Genomic DNA, 24,202 nt, shown 5'->3' with positions numbered 1-24,202 from the left:
CATTTTAATGATTTCAACAAATCTGTCATTTTTTCCCTACGGCCATTTTTTTAGCAGAAAATCCCTACGATTAGGGATTTTTCCCTACGTATAACATCACTGGCTGCATCTGATAAAGGAAACTTAGTTTTCATCGTCGGTTCAATGGACAAAACAGTGTACCTTAATATTTTAAAAGAAAACCTACTACAATGCGCTCTAAAGTTAAAGCTTGGGAACATTTCTATTTTCAACAGTACAATGACCCCAAACACACAGCCCATGACGTTCGAATATGGATAGTGTATCATGTTCCCACATTCTCCCGACTCCTCCGCAATCACCTGACATGAATCCCATAGAACATCTGTAGGATAACTTGGGCGAACGTGGAGGAAAGCTCCATATTATTAGTAAGACTAAACTTAAAGAAGTCCTGTTACAAGAATGACAAAATATTGGAGCTGACGTCACTAAAAATGGGTCGATTCAATGCCAAGACGATTAAAAGAAGTCATTAAAAAGATAGGCTACTCCACAAAATATCAAACTATTAAAAAAAAACTATTTTCCTATTAAAAATTAGAAACTGTGTGAATATTTTTGTCCCTTAAAAATCGAACTTCAAAACATTAGTTAATTTTTTTTTCTGAAATGTGAAAATATATGTTTAGTTTTTCCAGATATTTCAATAAGTTATATGTAAATAAATATTTTTTTGAATCCCGTACGAAAGTTGTGGCCTTCGTTTAAAAAATATGAAAGATTAAAGATAAATCCAAAGTAAATTAATAAAGTAGACTCAGTAGAACAGCTGACTATTTTTTTTATTCAGTCTGAACTGTCAATTCACTTGTGGTTGTTGTGGCGAAAAATACAACAAGCCCAAAAGCAAAAACAACAACAGGCAACTTTGACAGCTCAGACCTTAAACCAAAAACAAAATTGCTTGTGGTTTTTGTAAATGTTGTATTTGTTGTAGTACTGTCGCTACTTTATTAATTTACTTTGGATAAATCTGTATGCTGTGTGAATATTTAAGTCCGGCACTTTGGTATTTCCAATTTTTTGTGGTAATTAAGGAAAAAGTTATGTTTTTTTTTTCAAAACGGGACAAATGGCGTCCCGTTCATAGTATCGGCGGGACACGGGACTTTCGCCTCTTAAACTGGTCTGTCCCGACGAAAACTGGACGGTTGGCAAGTCTACTCCCATATAAGGCCCACTTCCGAAAATCACTCACGAATTAAGTTATTATATTTTAAAAGAAAATTTGTTTGCTCATTTACTTGGTGTACTTGACCGACCATACTTTCTTAGTCCCCTTTTACAATGCAGAAATTGAGAGGAAGACATTTTTCTCATTCTCTTTTGAACTAACCTAAACCTGTGTAATACACACTCTACCAAGATTTATTAACAAGGCGGCAGCGTTGTTACAAAACTACAAGATCAATAGTTATTTTTGTTTGTGTAAAACCGTATAAACTGTCAAAAAATAATTCACAAAAACTATTTAATATTTTATGCACATAAAGTGGTGACAAATACTCACTTTTTTAAATATAAAATAATCTTTTTAATCTTATAACAAATTTAAAAATGTTTGTAAACAAGCTTTTGACATTTCACAAGGCAAAACACGAGTAGAGCAAAAAATAGTCAGCTGGTGTTACGCTGCCACCTGGTTAAATATGCCTTGCACTCTACCTCCTGAACCCCTCGCCCACAAACTTCGTATGTCTGCCTTTTAATTTCTGCATTGTAAAAGGGGGACCTACTTGTTTTTTTTTTTGCTTTTGGGTACTATAAAAATCTAAACATATCGACCCCTTTGCGCGAAATTATCTAATGTTACAAAAACCAAATTTTAAATTCGATACAATAACCGATTTAGTAAATAAAATTTCGCATACGATAAAGTTAACTTAGTAATATTTCCATAAATATAGCGAATATCGTTATAATATTTAACTATGTAAAAATGTAACATACGATAATTTCGTCGATATATAGACGATTCTAAATTAGTACCCATAATTGCAAAGAAATATTATTGAAATATGTTATATTGCGTTTTTATAGGATATTTTAGCATTTTGATTAATAATAAATACGAATTGTAAAATTAATATCACAATATATATGTACAAGAACTTGTAATTGTAGAAATTGTAGTTTACAAGTGCAAAAAGCTACAAGTGTTGTGATCCTACTTTAGGCTACCTAACTTCTGTACTGCTCTTCAGGCGGAAATTACTTCCATTAAACGCGCATCCAACTGGCTGAGGTATTATCGAATATCTGGTGATATATGTATATTTACTGACATCAAGGCTGCCGTTAACGAAATAGCTGGTGTCTTTACGACATCTAGGTTAACCGAGGAATGCCGGGTATCCCTAAATGAGATAGCGAGACATTCTAGGATAACGCTTATATGGGTCCCTGGACACGATGGAAATCAGGGTAATTGTATAGCAGATGATCTGGCCAAAAGGGGTGCGATGATGAGTGAGGAGGCGATCGACCCCTTTTCTGGTATTTCCCTTGTTAAATGCAAGATGGCTGTTCAGCAGAAACTGTATGAGACTGCACAAAACAGGTGGACTAATGAACCTTCCTGTGTTACAACGAGGTCGACTTGGCCCGTATATGATGCCAATAGGACGAATCTACTTGTAGAATACTGTCGTGAACAAATAAGGCTAATTGTCTCCTTTATTACAGGACACTATTTAATCGGGACACATGCTAGAAGATTCGGCCTACGGTACAATGATTACTGTACAAGCTGTCATAATGAGGAAGAGACTGTGTATCACCTTTTCTGCCAATGTCCGGCTCTTACAAACCTGAGGGAACGCATCCTCGGATTTCCATTCCTATCATGCTTGGACGAGCTATCGAGGTTGAATCTTAGACGAATCTACTCCTTCATCCGAGAATCTTTCTCGTTTAATTTGGTGGCAACGGAAGTATTGTAAATACCCTGATGTCTACAACTTGGGTATCAAAATGGTATCAGATCTGAATGGACCCAAGTGAGCTGCTTGAGGAGCAGCAGCCCATGGAACCTAACCTAACTTACAAGTGTTGTGAAAATTTTAATGAAACAGAATATATCATCACTTCTAAGAATTAGACTTGTGATTGTAACTTGTAGTTTAGTGAAATAGGCCCCTGATATTAGCTGAATAAACTTTCTCATTCTCAAGTTTTTTTATAAAAGCCGCGGGGGGTCCATAAGGAAAAAAATACCTCGTTAGAGCAAATAAAATTAGTGATTTTCATTACAAAAAAGGAAAAAAATATAAATATATTGCTGAAATATTGAATATGAAGCCAAATACTGTCGGTGACATTATCCGAAGATATAAAAACCAGGATGGAATTGATTTTAAAAAGCAAACTGGGCAGCCAAAAAAGCTTACCGAGATGGAAGGGCTCCGTTTTGTTAGAAAAATCAGATCTAACCCACGCATAAATGCCCCCAAAATTGTTACTGAAGTTAAGGCGGAATTTGGAAAGACAGTTTCAGAAGCAACAATAAGTAACGCCATTAAAAAATAATGGTTCAATACGGTCGTTAAAGAAGAAAGACTTTGTGAATTTAATGGATTTTTTCGGGCAATACGTCCGTTGAACAACTGGTTAAAATTTACTAAGGAGCATATAAAAAAATATGTAAATTGGTGGGAAGACGTAATTTTCTCGATGAAAGCTAATTTAACTTACTTGGAAGTGATGGAAAAACTACTAAAAAAATATTATTCCAATAGTTAAACATGGAGGAAATGTAATGGTTTGGGGCTGCATATCAGTGAGAAACTGGTATTTGTCTAAGGCATTATGAACAAGGATGTTTGTTTGAACATTTTGAGAGATAATTTGAAACAATCTGCAGAAAAATTGGGAATTGCAAGAACTTTTGAATTGTATCAGGACAGCGAACCTACATAAGTATAAAACCCACGTTGTTCGTCAGTGGTTGCTTTATAATTGTCCAAAAGTGAATAATACGCCTGCTCAGTCCCCAGACATGAATCCCATAGAAAATTTATGGGACTATTTAGACCGCGGAAATCCCGTTTCTTCTAAAAACTAACTCAAAACAAGTAAGAGTGCTATATTCGGCTGTGCCGAATCTTATATACCCTTCACCAAATTATACTTCAAAATTTTAAATATTTTTAGGTAAACAAAATTTAATTTGTTTTCCAGTTGTTTTTTTAATTTTTTGAAAATAAATTTTTTCGATTGTTATTTTAAATTTTTTTTTTTTAAATTTAAAATTTTTTTTTTTTAAATTTAAAATTTTTTTTTTTTGTTTTTTAAATTTTTTTTTTTGGAAAAAAAAATTCGGGTTAAAATTTTTTTTCCCGATTTTGACCCGTTGTAGGTCCAACTTACTATGGTCTTATATACGTCGTTGCAAATGTCTTTGAAATATCTATCATTAGATATCCATATTGTCTATATTAATGTCTTAGTAATCCAGATATAATAGGTCAAAAATCGAGGTTGTCTTGGTTTTTTCCTCATATCTCAGCCATTTGTGGACCGATTTTGCTGATTTTAAATAGCAAAATTCTCGAAAGCATGTCTGACAGAATTATTGAAGATTTGGATCCCGAAGATATCTGGGGTCTTCAGAAAACTGATTTCAACAGACAGACAGACAGACGGACATACAGACAGACAGACAGACAGACAGACAGACAGACAGACAGACAGACAGACAGACAGACAGACAGACAGACAGACAGACAGACAGACAGACAGACAGACAGACAGACAGACAGACAGACAGACAGACAGACAGACAGACAGACAGACAGACAGACAGACAGACAGACAGACAGACAGACAGACAGACAGACAGACAGACAGACAGACAGACAGACAGACAGACAGACAGACAGACAGACAGACAGACATGGCTTAATCGACTCCGCTATCTATAAGGATCCAGAATATATATACTTTATAGGGTCGGAAATGAAAAATGTAGAAATTACAAACGGAATGACAAACTTATATATACCCTTCTCACGAAGGTGAAGGGTATAAAAAAGGCAGCAGGAAGATTATTTATAACATGCCAAATAGTCTTTCTGAGGTTATTAAAAACCAGATATTAAATTAGTTTTATAAATTTGTATTTAAACAATTGTGTTATACGTATGTGCTAAAAAAAACGAATTATTTTTTTTGTTTTTGTTGTCATTTATGTTGTTTCTTCAATATTCAGAATTCTGAAATAAGTTTTTTTTTATTTCTTAATATGTCTTATGAATAAAAAAAATAATATCACCGGTTTTTTATTATTTTCTATTAATTTGGTTGACTTTTAATAACTCGAATAAAAATACCGAATATTAGTGAGAGTCACTGTACATACAAACATCCGGACATACCATGGTAGAACCAACCAGGTACAATTATTAGGGAGAGTTTTCAATATTTACCCCTACAACGTCAAATAACGCATTTACTCTCATCACTTTTTATTTTGTTTTCGCAATGTTTTGCACGTTATATTAAAACTAACACATATTTATTTGGAAAAAATTTAATTTGAATTCAATATTTCTCGAAAAAAAATAAATACACAAAAATTTGTTTAATTAATTTATTTTTGTCTTAGACATTTCGTTTTGTTTTTTTTTAATTTTCTTTTGTTTGACGTTATAGGGAATGTATAATTGAGAACGTACTTTCTAATAATTGTACCTTGCTTGTTCTGCCATGGGACATACTAAAAAATTATATATACATATGTACATTAGAGTGACAATCAGTTGTATGGAAAAAAATGTTTGTTAAAATTTTGAAGAGTGCCGGGTGGAATATTGTGACACTAGGCCTAAATGTTAAGTGCTGAAAATTTGAGCCAAATCGGGCAACGATTTCTGGACGCGCATCGAGGTCAAAGTTCAGATATATGCAAAATTTTACTGTTAATATGGAATAAATAGGTGAAACTCGTTAACTTTCTGCATTGTTTTCTAGAAATATGTAGATTTATTTATATTAATGAATATTACACTAAAAAAAATGTTTGGAAATTAACCCTGTATCTCCTTTGGTTCAAAATAACCCAAAAACTGTATTATCGCCAAAATTAAAGAAAAATGCAAATTTTTCAGTTTTTGAAAAAATTTTGCTACTAAATAAATACTTTTGCAATTGAATACAAAAGAATCGAAATATGTACGTAATTATCGTTGTAATGAGATATAAATGACAAAATTTGATTAAAAAATTTTAAAGTTATTACAAATTCGCCAGACATTAACGTGCTTCAGGTCACTTGAACAAACAATTTAGGAAAAAAATTAAGATATTTTGAGAAAAATTAAAATAAAAGCTCATGTTTACTTAAAATATGTCCATATTTACTTGTATATGAATTTTTGTCTTCGTAGGATACCGTTAACCTATTCGCAGGTATGGCAAAAAAAATAATTTTTTTAACGGCTGTTTCAAAACTCCATTTTCAAATTTTTAAAAATTTTGTTAAACAAATTTCAGATTTTTTCGATCATCACATTGGGGTTTATTGAGATCAAAATAGGGAATAAAAATCTGAAAAAATTATGTCAATACCTCTTACAGTTTTTCCGTACCTGCGATTTAAATTTTGCGATTTTCAAGAAAAACTAATTTTTTGTCCATATTTAGGCGAATGAGCCCAATTTTCTTACTGTTATAAATTTTAAGTTTTTGAAAATTTTTGAGCTTTTTGAAAATTTAATGTTGATACACTCATTATGCCAGCTGTAGTGTTTATTAAAACAAAAAAAAATACTAACTGTAATATTCTTGAAATTTTCAGAAATTTTGAAAGTGAAAAATATTAAAAATTAAATACATATTTGTAAAAAAACGTTATAGGTAAGTAAAAATGAGTAGCAAATGAACATTCAAACGAAATGTTCAAAATGAAAAAAAAAAAAGAATTGGGAGTATATTAAATACCATTTCGTCGCCAACAAAATCTCATGAAGAACCTTCATCTTCGCAATGTGAAGAAATCCGTGATAATCAGGAACAACATTTTACCCAAGATTTGTCGGAATTAATAGGTGGAAGTATATCGAGTTTCGCCAAGTTGTTCTCTAGACAGGAATAGTGTTATTAAAAGATTTTGTGGACGAAGAATTTTACAAATGTTTTTGTCTGTTAGTTGTAGGTTACGAAAACGAAAAAGAATATGTGTTTGTAGATGCCAGAGGTATTGTCGGGTTAAGGAGAAGAAAATTTTACATGCTGTTTTGTTGTTGGGCAAGAGACTTGCGCAACTAAATTGCCTAGTGTGAAAGGGGTCAAAGTAATATATTTTAATATATGATTTTTTTATGAGTTTTAAATAAAAATATATATTTTTTATATTTTCACATAGATTGCATCAGTAAGAGCAATTTGTGGACAACGTGGTCTAAAAAAAGGCTTGCGAGAGGTCATAAACCCGGAAATTTTAAATTTATTTAATTTGGATGGGACGCACAACAAATTGCGTCTTTTAAATTTTCCAAAATTTATGCATGTATTATTTGGTAAGTATTTAATTTATCTATTAAATATGTATATATATTTCTAATACATATTACTTTTTCATTACAGCCGGAACATATTGCGAGGGCAGTACTGACAAGTCGTTTAAAGCAGACATTAGAGACGCTTTAAAATTAACAAAAAATAGATTCTGCAAAGAAAAGAAAAGTTCGTCGAAGGTTAACACATCTTCGGCTGCTGAAAACGATTTTTTCGAAAAACATAACTTGTTGATAAATTTATAAGTTCGTTTTATTGGTTATTATTTATTTTTTGTTAATTTACTTTTACTTTGATGTTAAACTGAATTCATTACTTTTTATTTTTTGTATACCGACTGATATATATATATTTAATAAATAAGATAACTTTAAAATAATACAAACTTTTTAAATTATAACAATTTTCATGTATTTTTTTAAGAATGCATATTAAAATTAATATTGTGCACCAATGAAAATAAGTATTAGAATCATGCCTCTTTCATTGGTTTAAAGCACTCATTTGAGGTAATGTTGCAGATCAATGAAAAACCTATGAAAGTTCAGTAATTAAACTATAGTTTATTCACTGAACTTTCATTGGTTTTAAGCAATCGTTTTAATGTTAGACAGTTTCGCTCAATACGAACCCATGCTCGCCAATGACTAATGTTAAAATCATGCATGTTTCACCTAAAAATGAACCAGTTCATTATCAGTGGCACCCATGCATTTACTACATCTTTGCATGTTTTTTTTTGCTGGGTAGTGTCTAGGGTATTCAATTAATCGGGTTTCTGGTTTAATCGGTTAATCGAGCAAATAATTAATCGGGGTTTAGATTTAATCGGTTAATAATCGGTTAATTTTAAATTATTCGATTAACCGAATAATTTTAATTTTATATTGAAAAGAAAATTTTGTTAATAAAAGGAACAAAAATATGAAAAACAAACATAACAAAGCAATAAATAAAATATACAAATGTTTTTTTTGGATTTTAGGGAGATCTTAAATAATCGTTTAAAAAATAATATAATTTAAATGCTTTCCTTTGAAACTTAAATTTTTGTTTTAATAGAACTCTCTCACTAATTGTAGATGTTGGAGAAATCGAAAATAAGGCATGATAAAGAATATCCAATTTTTCAGTTCTTTTTTTGATTTTTTCTAAGCATATGAAATCCTCCATCATACCATTGGAGTCCTTTTTTGGATTTGTTAGGTTTTGAATACTTTAATAGTTTCGTTAAGTTCTGATAATAGACTCGTTTCAGTAATGTCTTCAGTTTCGTCTATTATCATGTCGTCCTCCGACTCATTAGGATAAAGTTCATCATAGAACATTCTAGAAAAAAGGTCATTTCAAATTTCCTTAGTTTCGGTTTTCGTACTGTACTTCAAAAAACTATTTCTAGAAGGTAATGTTCACTAGTTAAGATGTTTAAAACTATATTTCTATATAAAGTGCCAAAAAAATTAAATTTCGGTTAATCGGTTAATCGACAAAAATTAATCGGTTTATTTGTTATTTGAAAATCGTCAATTTTAAATTATTCGACCAGTTAACCGACCAAAATTAATCGGTTAACCGATTAACGGTTAATCGATTGAATACCCTACTAGGGTCAAAATATTCCACCCGGCACTCTGTGAAATCTAAAAGAAAAAATCGGCTGTCACTCTAATGTACATAGATACCGATGTAATTTTAATACCGAAATAATAATAAACTTAATACCGATTCGCTTCGATTGCCAAACTTGATAAAAACGCATTTAATATTCTTCTTCTTCTTCTTTGACACATGAAATAATGTGTCATAAAAAGTGACGCGAGACACTAAGTCTATGTTGCCACTTTTGGGGGGTTTTCATCAATTAATGTGTAATACAATATTCTGTTGGTATTCGTACGTTGGTGTTGATATATCATTTTATTGTCGTTGATTTGCCAATTGTCTGGTTCATATTAACAATTTCTCGTCACGATAGAATTTATATAATATTTTGTAGATTTTGGTATCGTCAATCTTCAGTATTTCTTCAATCTTGAGTTGATGTACATTCAGGTTTTGTAGTTGTCGTTTCAGGGAATTACGTCGATCAGCATTTACATTATGGCAACCAAAAGTTAGGTGATCTATAGACTGAATCATACCGCAATCACACATTTCTGAACCGATAATGTTTACTTTAAATAGATGTTGTCTGGTTCGTATGTGGCCGAATCTCATTCTGCATATCATTGTTATTATATCCCTTGGAAGGCGTCGGTTAAAAAACCAAGGTATGTGATTTACTGTTCCATTTAGTGCGTATAGGTGTCTTCCGTTGGGGCTGGTATCCCATTTCGTCTGCCATGTCGTGATTGAATTCCTCATGTCCATAGATCTTAAGTCAAATTGAGAGACTGGTGGATAATTATCTGAGTCCATGTGATTGACAGCCACACTATCGACATGTTCGTTACCAGAGATATCAGATTGACTAGGTATCCACAGGAAGTGTATTGTAAAACCGGTTTGGCTGAGCTCATATAGTTCGTTTCTAATTCTCCAAATGTAATCGAGAGTTCTATTGTTGCTAAAATGTTCAATGGCTTGTAAGACAGATTTGCTGTCTGATATTATGAGATATCTTCCGACATCATTAATTTTCAAAAACAGGAGCGACTCTAAGACAGCCATAGCCTCAGCTGTGAATATCGGACAGTTGTTGTTCAGCGAGAATGATGCTTCTATGTCCATATATGGGAAACAAAATGCACAACTTGTTCTATCTGACGTTTTCGAACCATCTGTGAAAATTCGTTTGAATAGTTTCCATCTGCCGTCGATTAATGTTAGATATTTTCTCCGTATATCGACGATTTCAGCAGTAGATTTCTTGATATCTAAATATGTAACATTCGGCCTGATATAACTGACTCCTACAGGTAACTGAAATTTTAACAATCTATCATGTCTCGATATTCGGTGTACTGTTGACTTGTGGTAGAATTTCTCAAACAGTGTTGGTCGTGAAGAGTAACTCTGATTGTATTGACATATATATTTACCCGCCGGATGATTTTCTTCTGATACTAAACGATTAATATATCCATCAGCAAGAAAGGAAAATCTTTCAGGAATTGGCATAGCCGAAGCTTCCTGTTCCAGTGCTAGCACATGTGTTGAAATCATGGCCCCTAGAGCTATTCTTATTGCCTTATATTGTATCCGCTGTAACTTTATGAGTTCCTTACCAGGACAGTCTAGCATGAGTGGAGCCATATATTCCATTTTCGGCCTTATTACCCCAAAATATAGGGTCAGGAGATTTTGAGGATCAGAACCCCATGACACACCACATAGAGCCCGAAGTATGTTCAAAAAATGAAAGCAACTTTTCTTGACCTTTTCAACATGTTCCCTTAGTTTCAAATTCGATTCAAATGTAAAACCGAGCAAATTAAAAGAATCAACGTATTCTATTGCAGAATTCTCGATTCTCATTTCGGGATAAAAAAGTTGTGTTCTTCTATTTGTTGGAGAAAATATCATGGCCTTTGATTTTTGTGGTGAAAGTGTGAGTTGAACATTTCTTAATTTGTCGTTTAAGATATCGATTGCATTTTGTAGTTTCGTGGTAGCCGATATTACTGATGTATCCATGTAAAACATGACTAAATCATCAGCGTATCCTAAAATCTCTACATCCTGATTTTCAAACACGTCATTGATGTATACATTGAAACTAAGTGGGCTTAATACAGATCCCTGAGGGGTACCGGTGAATGATATCCGGTTGATGTCACCTTCCGACGTCTCCAGTATCAGATGTTTGTATTGAAACATTTTGTGAATTATGCTACAAATGTGTTCACTTACCCCTAATATTCTGTACTTTCCGATGAGTATGTCTATGTTCACACCTTCGAATGCATTCTTAATGTCCAAGAAAACAGCGACCAGAAACATACCTTTCTTTCGAGCGAGTTGGGCTGCAGACCATAATGTGATTGCGTTGTCATATGTGGATTTGCCTTGTCGAAAGCCAGTTTGATAAATGCTTAGTTTATTTTTCGTCTCCAGTTGGTGATTTATTCGGTGTTGTATCATCTTCTCAAAAACTTTTCGTAGACAGGATATAAGTGCCACGGATCTATAGGCTTGTGGGTCGTCAGGCGGTTTGCCCCTTTTGTGGAGAGGTATGATCTTGTATTTCATCCATGTTCTCGGTATCTTACCATTCGTCCATACATTGTTGTACATTTCCAAGAGTGTGTGTTTAATGTCCGCTTTAAATTTTTTCATATGACCATGTCTTATACCATCCAATCCAGCGGAGGTGTCTTTAGAATTTGATATCGCCAATTCGAGTTCCTCGATGGAGAATAATTCCTCCATAAGTGTCTGTGGGTCGTAAAGATTGGTGATGTCATTAACAGGACCTATAGGACCCGTCAGATTGCCACAAAATTGGTTCATACAAGTAGGTGATAAAGTAGGAGGCTTGGGAATGTTCATGCGTCTAAATTTCCTTATTGTGTTCCAAAGTTCGGTAGGTGATAAATCCGAATTTATGTTCTCGCACGTTGTCTTCCATCCAATATATTTTTCCTTTCTTATCGTATAAAAATATTCTTTTCTCTTGGAGATAAGTTTTTCAAAATTTTCCCTAGTAGGTTTCCTTCTTAATTGCGCCAGAGCCTTTATCTGGCCAGCCTTAGCCTTGTTGCATGTTGTATTCCACCAAGGGTTTTCAGGATATTTTTTCGACTTGGTCTTTGTTCTAAATGTGTTGTAAAATAGGTCTGAAAAAACGTCAAATTTTTCATCATTCTGAACGTTAGTGAATCTCTCATCATTTATTATCTCCCTGACCTTCTCATTAAGTAACTTCTCATGTATGTTTTTAGGCACGCCATATGAGATCTTGGGTCTTATTATATTTCTTAGTTGGAAATCCATACTTATCATACAGTGGGAGCTCCCTAGGCACTCGTTCAAAGTTGTCCATGAGGCTACCATAGCAAGAGAAGGCGAACATATTGACAAATCTATCGCTGTAGGGTTCGAACAGCCGAAAAATGTGCTTGAGCCATCATTAAGTAGGACCATGTTGTTGTCCTCAATGAATTCAATGACATGTGTGCCCTTATCATCGGTATTACGGTTACCTCAAATCCGATGATGAGCATTAAAATCACCGCAGAGTAATAAGTGAGAGTTAGAATCATATTTTTGTAATATATTGTCGAGATCATTCTTGTTATAAGATGCAGATGGAGGTATATAAGTTGACAAAATAACTATCTTCCCTATATGGGAGTCTATTTCACAAGCAACAATTTCTATCTTATCATTTCTCAAGTTTATTTTGGGCTCATTAAATAACATAGACTTCTTCAAAACAATTGCTACGCCACCCCCGAAAGTGGTGGTGACCCTGTCATTTCGGATTATATCATATCCAGATATTTCAAACTTATGTTCTGGTCTTAAAAACGTCTCCGATATCAATGCAATGTCTATGTCATTATCCCTTAAAAACTGAGATAATTGGCTTTTCTTGTTTCTTATGCTAGTGATATTAATCTGAATAATTTTCATCTTCCAGATTTATTCGATCCTTATTATAACTGATTGTCTGGGTAGACTGCTGAAATTTTTCAAATTCATCATAGCTTGTGTTTATAGTTATCTTGTCATCTTCATTCTGCTTTGAGTCAAGTGGGTTTGTAATGTCCCGCTTGGGGGGTATATTAGGTTGTGTAATTGTTAGCACCTCTGTGGGCAACTGTTGTATCTGTACAGAGGACGTTGTCGTTTCAGTCTGTATCTCCATAGTTGACATCTCAAATTCGGAGTCTTCGTGTTCTGAAAAAATCGCCGTTTGACTATCTGTCAAACCAACTGCGCTGACTTGAGTTAAAATCTTGTCGGCATTTTTGCGTTTTCTATTTTTGCGTTTGTTCACCTCGATTTTTTTGCGTTTGTCTGTCAGTAATGGAAATTCAGTATCATTAAGAAGGAATGTTTGAGTCGTCGGATTTTTCCCAATAGAATCATATTTTCTTGGTGCCCTTTCATTGGCCTTATCCTTGGCTTTTCTTCTTAGGCGGACTCTAACTCCACAATCATAAAACCTGGCATCATGAGGGTCTCCACAGTTTACACACTTCGGAGATGCAACACAGTTGCCCTCGTGTACCAAACCACAACGATAGCAGATCCTCTTGAGCCTGCGGCATACTTTCTCAGAGTGACCATATCTCCAGCATTTCCCACATTGTGAGACCCGCTCAACAAATGGCCTTACGGGATATATAATATTGTCCAGTGTAACATGAGACGGAAGCATACACCCCGTAAATGATATCATTACAAGGTCAATGTCCTGTCTGTTACCAGTAGTGTCAGGTTTTGTAAAGCGCCTTATTTCACCCAGTTCAATGGTCTCAGCTAAGAGACCGTATTCTGGGAAATGTTTTATCTACAAATTATCAAATATATATTTCTCCGTGTATTCTGGCTCAGAGGGGATTTGTATAACTGCCTTTGTCTCGCACATTTCTAGAGGAATTTGTACCTTATAATCCTTAATGACTGTTTCATTGCTGACCAATTCATTAATCACTTCTCTATCCCTGCTCTTGATTCGTAACTTCCTCTTGGATATAAAAAATATCTCGATATCGTTGGTTATAGAGAAAATAAGTTTGGACACTTTCACAACTGGTAATGAATTACGGCCCTCGTGGGGTTGTAAAATCGCCTCATATTCCCGCATGAAATGCGTGTATCTCCTCTTCCTGGGTAATGGGAAACTTTTCCCATCTCCAGCGTCTCCATAATCAATAACCGGGTATACCATGATATTGGCTTCGAAATTAAATTACAGTAACAAGATGCTTGTCCGAATTATATTAATTTTATATGAAAAAAATTGGTACGATGCAAAAACACGTCTTAACGGTTGAAAATTCAAACGGGACTCCCGCATTTAATATTGTTCACATTTCTGACTTTGACAGCGTATAAAGTATAAATCTCAACTTAGTCTTGAAATTCACAATATGATAGAGAATTTGTTTTTCGAGCTGCATACTTAGTTTATTAAATTTATGTTTGCTTTTTGGCCAGGTTATCTGATTAAACCTCATTACAAAATATCACTCAATGGATCCATTTTCAGACAAATTTTTATAACATCAGATTTTCAAGGAGTTTCATACAACATTATTATTAAAATCGGAAAAAGGTCTATAAATCCTAAACTATTAGAGCAAAGTGCTACTCACGAACAAAATGTAAGAAAACTTGGGTCATTCAGAGACTTAAATGAGTTCCCTCATCTTCTATATATATAAAAATGAAATGGTCCATGTATGTAATGGCATCACGTGAGAACGGCTGGAGCGATTTGGCTGATTTTTTTGTTCGATTCGAAATTTTCAGGAGATGGTTTGTAAAGAAAAAAATTCAAAAATTCCGGATAAAACTCGGACATTTTTTGTGAGTCCAGTCAACTGTAATAAAAAAAACTCCCGAAAGTATGCTGTATAAATTAAGATATTTTATTAGCAAATAAATAACAGGAAGGGTTATTTGGGTTGGAGAAACTTGAAGAACTAATATTGGTAAATGCTACCGGGCGAAGCCGGGGCGGTCAACAAGTAATTAATATACTATATCAACACATTATCTTAATTTATGCATTTTTCCCAATACATTTCATAATGAAAAAATTAAACTGAATTGAAATGTTAAACAATAAAACAACATGATTATTTTTTTTTAAATTTTTTTTCTAAGATTAGGAAATTATTTATGTATACTATTTCTTACATGAAATTAAAAATTATTTATAAACCTTCATCGGATGTAGGTAACCAAAACGCCATGTTGGTACAGGCAGAGGCTAGTAACATATATTTGGGATTAAATTGGACGCATTGGACGGGGCCAGGATGGTCACCATTTAGAACACATACTTTATATCCGGTATCAGCATTCCATACATGAACGCGGCCATCTGTACTGCCGGAGAATATAAATTGAGAATCCGGACTAAAACTAGCTTCAATTGGAATTCCCTTTGTGTTTGGATAACCCGTAAATGTCTGCAAAGGTGTTCCATGGAAAGCATCTACAAGACGAATTATTGAACCATTAGTACTAATAAGTATAGTTTTACCATCACGCGAAAATTTTAATCCAGTCCAATCACATTCTTTCTCTTGATTAAGTTTAAATGTTACGAAAGGTCCTTTATCAAAGGAACGAAGATCGTATAATTTAATACTTTCAGAATTTACTCCAGCTGCAAATATCAGTCCTTCGGGATCATAAGCTGCGACGGGACGTCCAGACAAGTGCATTAATCCTTGGCAATTCGGAGATCTGAGATCCCATAATCGAAGAGTCTTATCTAGAGAACCCGACAGAAATGTGTCTTCCACAGGAGATATACACAATGATATTACCTTTTTGGTGTGACCAGGAAAGTATCGTAAGTATTTATTATCATGTAAACTTAAATATCTTATTGTGTCGTCTACTTTAGTAGAGCTATGTATAGCGGTGTTATTCGCATGTGTAAAATGTATTAAATCTACGCCATACTTTTTGGAGTTTACAGTTCGCGATTGTGTTCCTTTTTCGCAATCATATATAACAATTTGATCGTCCTCGCTGCAGGAAATTAAATGCTCTCCATTTGGTGAAAAGTCGATGGCGTTGATCTTGTCTGTGTTCTCTCTAAATACTTTAGCGACCTTAAAGCTCCGAACGACACTATCAATTAATTTCATCTTCATATTGGCAATATAATAATATTAACAGCTTTACTTTATTGTGTATTTTGAATTTATTGTATTGTATATTTTTCAACCTTCTGTTCGACATTTAGCATGGTTGCCAGACTTTTTCGTATCATATCACCCAAATAATGTTAAATTCCCAAGAAACTAACCCTAGGTCTCCACGTAGCAATTTTTATTGCTAAGCTCAAGCAATAACGTCGGCAGAGCAACAGCAGAGTAATTGCTGATTGCTTTAGGTGGAGAAAACGTTCGTCACAAATACAACATTTTCAAAGCGAGAAGTTCTATGAAAAACTGTGGTTTATTTTACGTTAAATGATTTTTTCACTAATTTCTTTGTTTTTTTGTATGTTTTGGTTCTTAAATAAATTAAATATGGATGAATTAATCGCATCGAATCATAGAAAGAAGAAATTTTACTTTAATGACAACTGAACTGACAGCTTATTGCTTAGCAATAATTGCTCAGACAATCAGCAGAGCAATCATTGCGCAATGGATTGCTACATATGGCAATTTGCGGTCTACACTCGCAAATTTCATTGACGCAATCAAATTTGACAATTGCAGCAATAAATATTGCTACGTGGAGACATAGGGTAATATACTTACATGATGTCTCCACGCGCATTACACTTGGATAAATTATATACTCAAATGTCAAATTCTATTGTTGTTGTAGCAGTTGTTCAAGTCCAAGAAATTGTGCCAAAAGACTCCTCCGATGACATCCCAGGAGGATGTTTCTATTGCCCACACCATATGTTCATTTTCTGACTACAGAAACATTTATTTGCACATATATTGCGTAATAGTTCCAATTTTTTTTTAAGAAATAATGTTCAACATAGGTGACATTTGCATTTTGATTTAAAGTCATGTCTTTTTTTTTGTTTTTCTTTTAAAACCCCTACGAAAATCCCCATACATGTCTTTTTTTGTCAACCATGTTTGACTTTTTTTTTGGCATCAAACCGTATCAACAACCAATCAGAAAAGAGCTCAAATCAGAATATCTAAAAAAGTATTGAAAAACAGAAAACTTGCTTTTGTTTAGACGTCACAATTTGTTAGTACAAAAAACATGATTTTAAGTCATGACTTAAAGTCATAATGTAAGTGCCCTCATAATTTTTCAACTTTGAATTTTTTCTTTTTTTGTGTTTTTAAATTGCAAAACCAAAAAGAAGATAAGTTCAAAAGAGAATTGTTAAAATTGCATGACTAAAAAGTCATCGTGTGAATCCCGTATACCTGTAAATAAATTTGCCTTGGTTTTAAACAACCAAAATTTCTGTTATTCTTTTTGTTTTTGAATTGTTGTAGAGTTGCACAGACCTTATTAATAGACTTTGGCCAAAAGCATTTAAACATAGATGTGAGAAAAACGATACGAAGCAACAACATGAAAATTGCGAAGAGTGGAAAAGAGAAACAAAAAATGTCTAGTAGAGATAATCGTGTACTATACACTTTACATCTTCAACCCCTCGCCATCAAACTTCGTCTGTCTTCCTTTCAATTTCTGCATTAGAAAAAGGGCTACTAGGCATTTTTTGATTCTCTTTTCCACTTTTCGCAATTTTCATGTTGTTGCTTCATATAATTTTTCTCAAATCAATGCACTATGGCCGAAAAATCCCAAGTAGCGACAAAAACTATTTCAAGACAGCTAGTGGGCCGCCCATAAGGGGGATTTTCGAAAAAAAAAATGCTTATATGTAGACCTGACAGACATTGGATTTGTATAACCCCACGTCTCCACGTAGCAATATTTATTGCTACAATTGTCGAATTTGATTGCGTCAATGAAATTTGCGAGTGTAGAAAATTGCCATAAGTAGCAATCCATTGCGCAATGTTTGCTTTACTGATTGCCTGAGCAATTATTGCTAAGCAATAAGCTGTCAGTTCAGTTGTCATTGCGTTTAATTCATACATATTTAATTTATTTAAGCACCAAAAGTAAAAAACAAAGTAATTAGTGAAAAAATCATTCAACACAAAATATAAGCAAAGTACACATCAGTTTTTCATAGAACTTCTCGCGTTGAAAATTTTGTATTTCTCCACCTAACCCTCGTTTTCTCCACCTAAGCCTATGTCTCCACGTAGCAATTTTTATTGCTAAACACAACCAATAACGTCGGCAGAACAACAGCACAGCGATTGCTGATTGCTTTAGGTGGAGAAAACGTTCGTCACAAATACAAAATTTTCAACACGAGAAGTTCTATAAAAAACTGATTTTTATTTTGTGTTGAATGATTTTTTTCACTAATTTCTTTGTTTTTTTTTACTTTTGGTACTTAAACAAATTAAATATGTATGAATATAGGGCACTGCTACACGTTCAATATATATTGACCGCGATCCAGTATCGCGATATTTATTGAACGTGTAGCAAGCAGTATTGCTGGATAGCGGTCAATATATATTGAACGTGTTGCAGTACCCATAGAAAAATAAATACCCGTGAAAATAACAAACTTTTTGAAAAATTTTTTTGTTTTCACTCATTTTGAAGAGAGTAAATAAAAAATACTCTCTGAGAATAATTGGCAGCAGAGAATTGAGTGGTTTCAGTTTTACAGACTGAATTTTATGTGCTGCCAAGTTTGAATATGCGAATTAAGTACTTATGTGCTGTTTTTCGATAGCGAACGATATACATATCAATTAACAATGAATGCCTGATCTTATTCATTTTTGTGAATGGGAGAGGATTTTCGGCCTCTAATACCATGTTCACACGACGGCATTATTCGTCATTCACACTCTCATTCGTCATTCAACCCCCAATTACGAACTGAATTACATGATTCGCCAAACAAAATTTCAAGTGCGAATTACCTTGTTCGTACGTAATTCAGTTTGAATTACCTTATGAATTACGAACGAATGACTGTCATCTCTAATTTGTATCGATTATTTATGTATCAAAATCAGCTGTCCAAACAAAAATGTCAAAACAAAACAAAATAAAGAAAAAGATTTTTGTATTAAATAAATAAATTAAATGAAATAAAAAGTCTGATTAAAGTTAAATTCATTTGTAGAAGTAGCAGCTCTGCCATTCTTTCAGCCCACACCTCTAATAAAGACCGCTCGCTGCCCTGGTCCCACTTGCTTGCACTTTTTCTTTTTTCTAATAATGAAAATAATAATTAAATTATATTTGTTTATTTAATAATGCTACAATTTTATGTTTTTACTTACCTTTTTTATCCATTGCCAAATTACAAATTTAAAATTCGCACCAAACAAACAAAATAAACAAAAAAACAAAACATGTCAACAGAAGAAAAAAAACAAGAAGATGAAATAAATAAATGTCAAACTGAATTACGAATGTTGTCGTGTAAACAGGTTGATTCGCAATCGTAATTCAAAACGCGAATTAAGTAATTCAGACTGCCATAGAAACATGGCATAACAAACTTTTATACATTTTCTAACAAACTTTACAGTCACTTAACTAAATTTTTAATTTATTTACAATGATAATAAAAAATTAAATAAATTACATTTTTAATTTATATATTAAAAAAAATTGTGTGTTAAAAAACACCCATGTTATATATGCTTCAAAAGCAAATAATAACGTTTATACAAAAAAATCACTCAAACCAATTTTTAGCCTATTGTTTAAAAATGGGGCCTTGTTCCAAAATTTGGAAAACGGGGCGTGATAGACGAAGGTCTTGGCTACATTCCCCCATACCAGGTTTTGTCCAGTACGGATAGGTGTTCGAACAAATTTTTCAAAAAACAATTTTTTGAAAAATCACTCAAACTATTTGGGGACTTATAGGGCAAAAATGGTTGTTTGTGCCAAAATTTCGAAAACGGGGCGTGATAGGGGATGGTTTTGGCTACATTTCCCCATACTTGGTTTTATCCTGTATGGATATGTGTTCGAACAAATTTTTCAAAAAACTATTTTTTGAAATATCACTCAAACTATTTGGGGACATATAAGGCAAAAATGGTTGTTTGTGCCAAAATTTGGAAAAACGGGGCGTGATAGGGGATGCTCTTGGCTACATTCCCCCATACTTGGTTTTATCCTGTAAGGATAGGTGTACGAACTAATTTTTAAAAAATCAGTTTTTTGAAAAATCACTCAAACGACTTTTTGGCCTATTGGCTAAAAATGGTTATTTGTGCCAAAATTTGGAAAACGGGGCGTGATAGAGGATGGTCTTGGCTACATTCCCCCATACTTGGTTTTTTCCTGTACGGATAGGTGTTCGAAAACATTTTTCAAAAAACTGTTTTTTGAAAAATCACTCAAAACTATTTCATGTAAAAGTTTTCTAATTTCAAGATTTTCAAAAATATTTTTTTAAGAAAATCTGATGTACAAAAAGATTTTCTTAAGAAAGTCAGTTAAATCAGTTGATTTTCTTAAGGGGATGTAGCCAAGACCATAGAGAAACATAGAGCGGAAATTAGAAAAAAACTCAAGCAATAAAATTACTCAAAATTATCACACATACGAGTTTTGTTTTCACATAGTTTTTTCTACTAATACATTCTCACCACTTAGGTTTCTGACAACTGAGTTAGGTCTTTGACAGGAGAGTTTCCGCTCTATGTCTATTCTCTATGGTTTTTTCTACTAATACATTCTCACCACTTAGGTTTCTGACAAATGAGTTAGGTCTTTGACAGCAGAGTTTCCGCTCTATGTCTATTCTCTATGGCCAAGACCTTCCTCTATCACGCCCCGTTTTCTAAATTTTGGCACAAATTACCATTTTTAACCAATAGGCCGAAAAGTCGTTTGAGTGATTTTTCAAAAAATAGTGTTTTGAAAAAGTTGTTCGAACACCTATCCGTATAGGATAAAACCAAGTATGTGGGAATATAGCCAAGACCATCGACAATCACGCCCCGTTTTCCAAATTTTGGCACAAATTACCATTTTTGCCCTATATGTCCCCAAATAGTTTGAGTGATTTTTCAAAAAACAGTTTTTTGAAAAATTTGTTCGAACGCCTATCCGTACAGGAAAAAACTTGGTATGGAAAAACTTGGAATGTAGCCAAGACCATCCCCTATCACAGCCCGTTTTCCAAATTTTGGCACAAATAACCATTTTTCCCCAAAGTGATTGTGATTTTTCAAAAAACAGTTTTTTGAAAAATTTGTTCGAACTAGAGTTGTCAAATATTCGACATATTCTAAAAACCGGTTTTCGAATAATTCGAAAAAGCGTAATTTTTAAAAACTGGTTTTCGGTTTTGTTTATCAAAAACCGGTTCGAATAACCGGTTTTTAGCCATCTTTGTCAATTTAAGAATTGAGGTATATTAAATTATTTTTTTTATTGAAACAAATTAAAAAATCGTTCGGTCAAATTACACAGAATTATTATATTATTATACCCTTCACCTTCGTGAGAAGGGTATATATAAGTTTGTCATTCCGTTTGTAATTTCCACAATATAATTTTCCGACCCTATAAAGTATATATCCTTATAGATAGCGGAGTCGATTAAGCCATGTCTGTCTGTCTGTTGAAATCAATTTTCTGAAGGCCCCAAATATCTCCGGGACAATTCTGTCAGACATACTTTCGAGAATTTTGCTATTTAAAATCAGCAAAATCCGTCCATAAATAACGGAGATATGAGCAAAAATCCGAGACAATCTCAAAAAATTTCATCAAAAAACACAATGTATTGCATGCTATGACAAAAACAAAACGTATGTTTGGATGTGCATGCTTAGCGTATTTTGTTTTTTTTTTGTTTTGTTTCTTTTGGCGTTGTTGTTGTTTTTTATACAACTAAACGTATGTTTGGTTGTTGTTGGTTTTTTTGCTTTAAGTATGTGGTTTTGTTTTGACAAAAAAGCAACAAAACGTATGTTTGGATGTGCATGCTTTGCGTATTTTGTTTTTTTTTGTGTTTTCTTTCTTTTGGCGTTGTTGTTGTTTTTTATACAATTAAACGTATGTTTGGATGTGTGTTGGTTTCATTGCCTTGCGTATTTTGTTTTTGTTTTTTCTTTTGGTGTTTTGTTTCGTTTGGCGTTGTTGTTGTTTTTTGTGTTCTTGATAAATTTAGGATGCTGTACGCTGAAAGTGGGCAATGTACATACATATATACTAATTATAAAAAATAATAATGCATCCACAACAAAGGTGAAGGGTATATAAGATTCGGCATAGCCGAATATAGCACTCTTACTTGTTATATAATAATAATAAATTATATTTTTTTCCTTAAATTATTTTTTATTAAAGAAGAGACATGGATTAACTGTTAAAATTGGAATGTATAAAAGATTTATGCCCCAATTCTGTTAGACGAATTTTCTTCTTTTCACATTTGAGTTATTGGTTTTGAATTCTATAAAACAATAATGGTTGTTGTCTAGCATTACGGCACTTAATAACGTAAAATATTTGATTCAGTAAAATATTGTGGACGATTTTAAATATCAAAACAGACGAAAACAATTTTGTAGTCTTCTAGAGTAGTTTTTCTTTTGTTGGTTTTGTTTCAAAAACGGACATTCTTCAAGTTGAAAGAAAACAATTGCGCCATAAAACTAATTTATCTATCTATTTATATATTTATCTATGAATCTATTTATCTATTCATCTATTTTTCTATTTATCTATTCATCTGTTTTCTATTTATCTATTCATCTATTTATCTATTTATCTATTCATCTATTTATCTATTCATCTATTTATCTATTTATCTATTCATCTATTTATATATTTATATATTTTTCTATTTATCTATTCATCTATTTATCTATTTTTCTATTTATCCATTTTTCTTTTTATCCATTTATCTATTTATCTATATATCATCAGTCGGACAGAATAAGAAATTCTGTTCTAAAGAGGACTACCCCAACGATATTGGCCCCAAACACAGAGAAAACAGTCCCAGGTACTTTAAGTAAATAATATATAAAGAAGCTACGTGATGAAAGACATTGTGTTCCTCCACAAACTAACACGAGAGATTCACAAACATCTTCCAAGAATTTGCCCAACAAAAATTAGGCAAAGAAGGGTAGAATGGAGTATAGAGACTTCGAAAGGACTGACAAAATGTTCACAAAAACAGGAACATGTACCACTGCAAGAAGAGACCACTACATAACATCCAATGGAACTTATAAATTCCACTAAACCGGAGAATATGTTTATCTTCCATTTTTCGTCAACAATTGAACAATTTTTTATTAATAATTAATTTTTCAATTTGTCAAATTTCATAAAAACATTATTGCCAAACAATTAAAATGTATAAATTTAATAAAAAAGTAGAACAAAAATTTATAAATTTACAAAAAATAATATCGTAGACACAAACCACGTAACCCAGACGAATAAAATATATTGTCTTACTGAATCATAACATCGACTACTTTTCTTCCTCAGACAAGACGAAACAATTGTCGAACAGAATTGAGGTATTAATTCGATATTTTTGTAAATTTTTCCAAATAATTAAAAGCTTGTTGTTCGTTGTTTCAAAATAGTTCTTTTGTGTAGATTTTCAGTTTTATTGTAAAACTGAGCTGAGCTTCTAATTTAGCGAGTCACTTTCAATATATTCTAAATCAGAGCTTGATGAACTTTCATTTAGTTCTGACCAAAAAGTCTATTACAAAGTGTTACTGCATACGGTATAACAAGGCGAATTTATTACAGGTGACGTTAAAAAGCCATCTGATTATTTTTTGCACGATATGTTTTCTGACTTCTATCTATTAAATTTAGATTGGATTGTTAATTTAAATATAACATTTTTGTATTAAAATTTGTTCAAAATTAAAAAAAGGGGAATAGATAATTTTTAAAAGTAATAGCATAAAATCTTAAAATTAATTTTAAT

At 32.9% G+C, this 24,202-nt stretch overlaps 1 protein-coding gene across 1 annotated transcript; it reads right to left on the bottom strand.

Annotated features, from left to right (window-relative positions):
• Positions 1-15,293: 15,293 nt before the first annotated feature.
• Wdr82 (WD repeat domain 82) lies at positions 15,294-16,369 on the bottom strand. Its single transcript, XM_065501094.1, has one exon. The coding sequence runs from the start codon at positions 16,323-16,325 to the stop codon at positions 15,372-15,374; it is 954 nt and encodes a 317-aa protein (XP_065357166.1). The 5' UTR covers positions 16,326-16,369; the 3' UTR covers positions 15,294-15,371.
• Between the last annotated feature and the right edge of the window lie 7,833 nt (positions 16,370-24,202).

The sequence above is a fragment of the Calliphora vicina genome, chromosome 2 (genome assembly GCF_958450345.1).
Source record: "Calliphora vicina chromosome 2, idCalVici1.1, whole genome shotgun sequence".
NCBI classification, from domain to species: Eukaryota; Metazoa; Arthropoda; class Insecta; order Diptera; family Calliphoridae; genus Calliphora; species Calliphora vicina.
Note: the sequence above shows the minus strand (reverse complement) of the source record. Positions and strands in the feature narration are given on the sequence as shown.